General features: G+C 37.2%; 1 protein-coding gene across 1 annotated transcript; it reads right to left on the reverse strand.

Annotated features, from left to right (window-relative positions):
* Positions 1 to 1268: 1268 nt before the first annotated feature.
* LOC121252818 (homeobox-leucine zipper protein HDG2-like) lies at positions 1269 to 7385 on the reverse strand. Its single transcript, XM_041152640.1, is given in 15 exon segments — positions 1269 to 1706; positions 1961 to 2364; positions 2479 to 2574; positions 3080 to 3351; positions 3481 to 3655; positions 3746 to 3946; positions 4105 to 4206; positions 4316 to 4671; positions 4674 to 4755; positions 4857 to 5045; positions 5245 to 5362; positions 5519 to 5730; positions 6277 to 6534; positions 6674 to 6869; positions 7101 to 7385. Coding segments are annotated over 12 exon segments (2280 nt in total). The 5' UTR covers positions 6382 to 6534; positions 6674 to 6869; positions 7101 to 7385; the 3' UTR covers positions 1269 to 1706; positions 1961 to 1992.
* Between the last annotated feature and the right edge of the window lie 423 nt (positions 7386 to 7808).

Below are 7808 nucleotides of genomic sequence, written 5' to 3' on the forward strand. Positions count from 1 at the left end.
TTAATTAATTGGCCCGAACGATTACTTGATCTACAAATATTTACATATGTCGTGAGATCGATGCCATTGAGGCCTTTCACTCCCTCAATTAGCAGCTTATCATGATAACATGTCGGATTTTGCATTTTAAGAGGATTCAGTACTATATTATATTCATGAAAACAAAGTTTAAGCCCCATCAATATATAATAAATCCCTTACAAATGAATTTTTCATATCGTGGGCAGGGCATATATAATAATTTCATGATTTCTTGTTATTTTAGAGATGGAGAGAAAAAACTCCTATGGGAGAGTACTGGGTGCTAATAAAAATATTACAACATATATAATGAGGCTTTTTGGCACCAATTATTATTTCGTTCCAAAAAATGATTACTGTTGTAGAATTTGTCACATGCAAAAGGGTTTTCGCTCTCCCCAAACACAAGTAATTACAACCCAATATATATGTTCGCAATCTATTAATCATCTCTTGATTTGGATCTTGTTGGAGTACTTCTAGTCACTAGAAGAAAACTGCTTATTTATAACTAGTTATTTTCTGTGAAAATGACTATTAATTTTTTGCTAAAATGAGTTTATTTTGTTCGTAAATAATAGTCATTATATTCACAAATCATCCGTCACAAATGCTCACTTAATGTTCTTTTAGTGAGTTTGATAGATGGGTTCTGTAGAGTTCATTAATCATGAGTACTGAGCAGTACTAGAAAAGAGCTATTCAAAAGAGTCGACTAAAGTTTTGGGTGATTTATTTGGTGCATTACATTGTATTTGGTTCATCGTTCAAATTTCCCTCCATATATTATAGCTCATATGTATGTATGTGTATTTTTAAAATTGGTCCATCGTTCAAATAATTTCCCTCTAAGTCTCACCTAGCCGCCGAGTGAAGGAAATGCAATAAATTATTAAATGCGTGGAAATTAAGGTTTACTTCTTTAATTTGCATTATTGTGGTATCGATTGACGCACATATAATATAGGTACGTATAAGCATTAATTGGCTAATTGCTACATGTTTACAACAAATTATCCATCACTAACTAATTATGATCTAATCACACACATTTAGGTTCCCTTTGGATAATATTTTGGATTACATCTGTAAATAGAAGTAAAATAACAATAAATAATTTGTAAATAATAGTGAATTAATCCGAGAATATCTAAATACAGTTGCGTTGATTTCGAACATACCTTTAGCTTTTTTTGTAGTACTACAATATCGGACAAACAAATTAACCGGAAACGATCGAAAATATTAGACTATAAAAACCAGATCATATCCATTTCAAGAGCTCTTAAAATGGTGAAAAAAGATCAAATCATGCATTGTCCTCTAGCAGGGAAAAGAAAACACAGAAATAAAACAAGCCGAAGGGAAAAGAAGACGGCCGTACGTCCGTACGTCCGTACTATTTAAGCTTCACAGATCCAAAACCCTAACCCTGATTACTACAAAGTTAAGAAAGATGAAAGGGATGAGTCCAACCCTATAATATTAATTTACTTGTAACAAGAGCTCTTTGATTTTTTAAATCGTTCGAGGAAGTCAATACCCGAACCCCTAATCCTTGAACACTTTTGTGGACTGCTTAGAAAGGATCTTTTAAGGTGCGCTCTTGACTTCTCCCCCATGATCTCGATCATACATAAGCAGAAATTTCCTTACAATGAGAGAAAATGAAGTTGATACGAACACTGCAAAAGAAGATTACCCAGAAAAGATCTCAGTACGTACGATATTTGAGGATCGAGGAGAAACATAAAGATCTCCTTACTAATTGCTAGTTCCTATTTTATAATGCTAAATGATCCTAAGAGGCATGCATCCAAACACATGTATATAAATGAAAGGTTTTGCAACAGCAAGAGAAATGTTTAAGGGATTTTTTTGGAAATTAGGAAATAAAGGAATAACATTAAGCTGTAAAACTTGCTTCTAACTTGTATACCTGCATGAACTCAAGTTTGAAGAGCTAGCAGATTAAGCGTTCTCGCATGACAAAGAAGCCTTAATCCTCTCGACGGTGCAAGCAATGAGATTGTTAACAGTTGCAACTGACCCAAGAGAAAGTTTTGCTGTGGGAACTGAATCAACCAAAATCTGAAAAGCAACAGTAAGTAGAGAGCCGCCAGACTCAGCTTCTCCAATGCATCCAGCTCCAAGGGTACTTGAGGTTCCATCAGGGAGAATAGCAAATCCTGAGGGAAGAAGGGCCACATAGTCTGGGTCCCCACCATTTAGTACGAGATTCATTGCAACAATGTCAACCGGAGCATAGATCACGAAAGAGGCTGTTGGATCAGTGCAACTCTCTTGTAATATCAACATGTTGCTCTGGCTTGAATTCGCACTCTGCAAATATTATTTAATTTATAAAATTAGGGTAAGTTCAAATAATACAATATATAACTTGGCCGGGAACATGAAACAGGTTGGGATATTGATATTTTATTCATACGGACTTACATTCACTCGAAGTAGAGACACGCTGTTGCCTGTATCCCGCCCATTAGCAATATGTGCCATTTCTTGAACAACACCACCATTCGAAAGAATATCCCACTGTCATATATATACATACAAGTGAAAACTCAATCAGAATCCTCAGATGGAAGTCATGCATATTAATTAACTTCCAATGTATATAAGATTCAAAATTCCGAAAAAGGAAATAGACTCACAAATTAATTAGAGACAAAATATCCATAACAAAATCCCATTTCCATTTTAGTTGCAGAAGTTGAGTATTAGTGCATATGCGTTATGATTGCATATATATATATATAGTGATCTGGTCAATGCTCAGCCTATATAATGATCGTCAACTACTTTATATGACCTGCTCTAGCTGTACATGACAATGCCGTGCTAGCTGTTTACTCGGGTTCTGGAAATTTGCCTAACATAATGGGGGTTTCCTTTGTGCGTAGTAGCTAGCCTAATATATAAACGATGGGTGATGAATATAATAAAAAATGTAAGTCATGATTTTTCTTTTCCTATTACTGATACCTTAATTGTATTAATTTTTTCCAAATTTATGATCAAGGTTATATATATATAATACCTCGCTTCGAGAGTTTTCATCACGCAGAAAATCAAAAACTCTCTTTGGTGGAACAGGAAGCCAGAAGGAAGTAGCGGCGCTAAGAACAATGCCTGGAGGCCTGCCTGGATCATCTATGCTCTTTCGGGTCATCACCCTAACATCATCTGCTCCGGTTCCAGACAGCGTTGTCCAAGTGTGTGTAGTAGAGGCACTCACTCCGGCACAAAAGCTTATGACCATTCTCTCAGCCAGTTTCAGCATACTCTTTCTCCCTTCTTGATTTGTTATGACTAAATATTATAAACAGATAAAAGGTTTGGCAAAAAACATTAGCTATTAATCTGATGAATATTCAAGTTTCCACGAATATCATAAAACACCAACTTAATTAGAATAAAGAATATATATAAATCAATTACCCCCAACATCACCAGTAGGAATGTTCGAGGCCATGGCGCTTGCAAGGCGTTCACATTGGCGATCTAGGGTGGCCACCCAACGTTTTGCACCAAATGCATGACCTGAGCTAACAAGCTGCTTATATAGATTGTGCACACCTCTATCATCAACTTCAACATGCTCAACCCATGTAACCTACATATATATATAAATAAAAGTTAAGAAAATAATTAAAGGATCGATCATTAATTAATTAGTAATCTGGCGATGAATGTTATATATTACCTTCGAGTATCCATTGGGCATTTCTTGAATTAAACAACCGGAAGGCCTTCTTCGGCTTCTAACTGCAGGGCTGGGGCGCAAATCGTCCAAGGAAACATCAACAACTGCCCAAGTCCCATCGGCATGCTGTTTACAGTACCTTACATAATAACTCTCACGAGTTGGAACCAGGGGTGAAGGAACTTGGAATTCTGCTGTCATCTGAATTACAAACATTAAATTTGCATTTATATATATTAAAACAAAGTTAATTCAAATGCATTACGTATTAGGGTTTCCCTGTTTATAAAAACCCAACTTCTGATAGATAATACAGAGTATTATATAATAATAATTGATATATTTTCTATATAATTTACCACTTGCAGTGCTCCATTATAATTCCCTGCTACTCCAGTTGATAGTACTTCCAGAGTCAGAGCTCTTGAGACAATCCCAGAAAACACTGTAGACCACTGATTCTGAATAGCATAACCGTATCTCAAAGATTAGGAGTACTCAATATTACAAAATATCCATGCAGATGATAGAAAACGTAACTTTTGATAAAATCTATAGAATCAAGCGTACCACATCCATTAGAATCTCAACAAGGTTGATGTGGTTCATGATAACAACAGCAGTTTCTCGTGAAGCTTCGCACTTGAAGCTAGTGGGTCTTGGTCCAATTCCCCGAGGAAATGTTCTAATATATTCGTCTTCATGCAGTGTAGAGGTGCCATCAAGGTTTGTCATCCATAAGGGTTCCCCCATTTGTGCCATTCTAACTAGTTCCTCCATAGCTGCAACCGCAAGCTCAATTATCATAGGTTTGTCGGCTTCAGTTGGTGCACTGATTGACCTAAGAAGGTCTCCAGCACCATACATCTCTCCTCCAATGCCCGTTGGCTGCCCCCCGAAAGTCCCTACTCCGAGTTCAAGTGGACGGGAGGAACTGGAGGAGAAAGAAGAGGATAGTTCACAACAGGCTTGCCAACATACTTTGCTGCGATTGCTGAAATCCTATCAATCTGAAAAACAAAAGAAAAACCTAGATTATGATTATCGATCTTTGGATAGTATTAACAGAAATAACGCATCCAGAAAATGATAAAAACTTCCATTTCCAGACCTCTTCTCTTAATCGGGCATTTTCGAGTCTCAAATGATGCTCATCAAAGGACATCTCTCCTATTGCAGTCGGACCACCGCAATTGGGACACGAGGCATTGCTTAGAGCGTCTCTATACCTCATGTTATCAGCCCGAAGCTTTTCATTTTCGGTCCTAAGTTGTGTGTTTTCATGGCGCTCATGTTGAGTCTGAGAGAAATTTGTGGAATGGACAAGCAATTAAAATTGAAAATGGGAAAAAATAAAAGAAAAAGAAGGTTGACTGATATATTTAAACCCACTTTCCTTCAAAGAAGACGAAGATTAATTTGTAACGGTAGTTGATAGCATATTCTGAGATCTTATATTTGTAAAAGCACGGGTCAAGATTGCAGAAACACGTTTTTACCTTCATTTGGGTGCGCTTGTTTTGGAACCAAAATTTGACTTGCAAAGGCTCTAACCCTAATTCACGGCTCAGTTCTTTCCTTTGCTTGTCATCTGGGTGTGGACACTCCTTAAAGAAACTAAAACGATGGGAAAAAAAAAAACAGAGAAGAAAACCAGAAAAGGAATCAAAGGAAAAGAAAGGAGGTTTCTCAGATTTCATAATAAAGAAGTACGTTGATCAAAACGACGAACTGGAAGTTTGAACAGCTTGTAAAGGTAGTACTGGAGCTTACGCTTCCATTTCCTGGATCTGGTGCTGAGTGTGGCGGTGGTAGCGTTTCTTTTTTGGTCGTGGATCTTGGTCGTCACCGGAGGCACCTTCATGATTTTCGCTGCCCGATTTAGTGCCACTGTCGAAGTCGTCATCTCGGATGCGGGCAATCTCACTCTCGGATGTGTTTTGCGTCATGTCTAGCTGGTGGAGCTGACCTTCCATTATGTTAGGCTGGAACATATCTACAGATCTTTAAGATTCCGAAGGCTTATGGGTTTTCAATCTAACAACAGAATGGAAATTTTAAAGCCACATTTCTCAACATATATGTATACATAAGTACAAATTTGGTATTTGCAGAGCAAAACCCATGTTTAATTATACATACCATTTCAAAAAAAAAAACTAAATTTTTTTGAAAATATACTCTCTAAAGAGAGGCTTTTGGCATATTTTTTTAGTATATTGAGAAGGATTTTTCTAGAAATAGCACAAATTTCCAAAATAATATAATTTTTTAAGAAAAGAGGGTTAGATGAAGATCGAGTACTCGGGAAAAAATGAAAAATGGAGAGTTGCAGAAAACTGTCTGGGGAAATGAACATGGAGCCATCTTTCTAATTAACATTAATTAGGTTAATAAAAAGGGAAATCGTGATTAATTAACCAAAAGTTTCAAAGGGATCGATTGGCTGAAATGAGATTAACAAAAAAAATAGCCCTTTAAAACAGTACCGGATTTAAAGAGCACGATGATAAGAGAACTCAACCACTGACCTGACTAAGGGTAAGCCCTGAGGATGATCCAAACCCACCGACAGTCCCGTTCCTCCCAATCATGGACGGCATGTTTCTCGCAGGAACCATAATCCCGGCAGGCATATTTTACAACCAAGGAGCCGCCCGCCCTGACTAAGTGTATAAATATATAGCTGTGGGATATATATATGTGTGGACTGTGTTTTTTTGGGCTCCTTTGAGAGGTGTTTGAAGGGCGCGTACGTATATCTCTTTCCTAGATTCTCTGGCAGTGGTCTGAGAAAAGCAAACGGAATTTCACAAAGTTAATGAACAGGCAAAGCTGACTTGAGGTTTCTTGGTCTTAGAAAAGAGATAAAAAGGCCTCATGCCTATCTATTTGCTACGTGAAAACCAAAAAGGAAGAATACAATACCAAGAAAGATAGGGTTGACAAATCTTATACGGCTTCTATTTGACAGAGACCAAAATCACAGTACTACTAAGCCGATCAATGAAAAATACATAACGCCCACGAAGATCTCGGAGAAGACCAATTCACTGATCTGCCTTCTCAGTTTCTATATCTCTTTCACACCAACGTACTCTTTTCCCTTTCTTTTTCTTCAGCCCTATCCGCAGCAAGAGAAAACATGACGAAAATAAGAATTAATGTAAGAAGTATTTGCAAAAGAGAAGGCGCAGCGTATCAGTAATTATTAGTACATAAAAGATGGATTTTGGGACACATATATATAGTGAAAGATTTTCTTCTATTTGTTTGGGCTTGGCCGCATAAAAAAACAAAAACAAAAAACTGGCCTAAAGAAAGAGAACTGCATGCACACAAAGACTCCACTTACCAGTACTGAAAGAACATTTAGAACCCTAGAAAAGAAGGGGCAAAAAGAGAAGGCCGGGTCAGATCTGTTTTGAGGTTAACTGGCTGAGGGAAACCACCGTTTGGGGTTACAAAAGTGGTTTAGGTTATAAGAGCTTTGGGATAGAGAAGAGGAGAAGGAGAACAGACTATATGAAGAGGAAAGAGAGAGAGTTTTTCAGAGCAGGAAATGGAGAAGTGAAGGAAATGAAGGGGAGAAAGGGGAAGAAGATGGAGAAATATGTGGCAGCGAGGAGTAATTGCCGAGCGTATTGAGAGGGTGCAATTGCATTTAATGGTGGGAGGAAGGGATGTAATTGCTGAGAGAGAGAGAGAGAGAGAGAGTATTTTTGCTGTTTAATTTTATTTTCTCGCTACTACGACAGTGAATGATGCAACGAATGACGGCTACGGACTCCATAAGTTTTTGCCAATCCCTCTGTTGCCATTACATTTCAACTTTACTGCTCTGCATTTTTTGCTATATATACTATCTTTCTTTGTCCATCGTTTGGAAACAATTAGCAACAAAATTAACAAGCCAAAATCGATGTAATACTTGGCTAGCTAGCTAGAAGGAAAATTGAACTCATTTTCTAGAAAAATAAGTATTTATGACGGATTATTTATGATGATAATGACTATTTGTGACAAAAACAGACTCATTTTATCAAGAAATAATTATTTTCGC

Source organism: Juglans microcarpa x Juglans regia, chromosome 2S, assembly GCF_004785595.1.
Source record: "Juglans microcarpa x Juglans regia isolate MS1-56 chromosome 2S, Jm3101_v1.0, whole genome shotgun sequence".
Classification (NCBI taxonomy): Eukaryota; Viridiplantae; Streptophyta; class Magnoliopsida; order Fagales; family Juglandaceae; genus Juglans; species Juglans microcarpa x Juglans regia.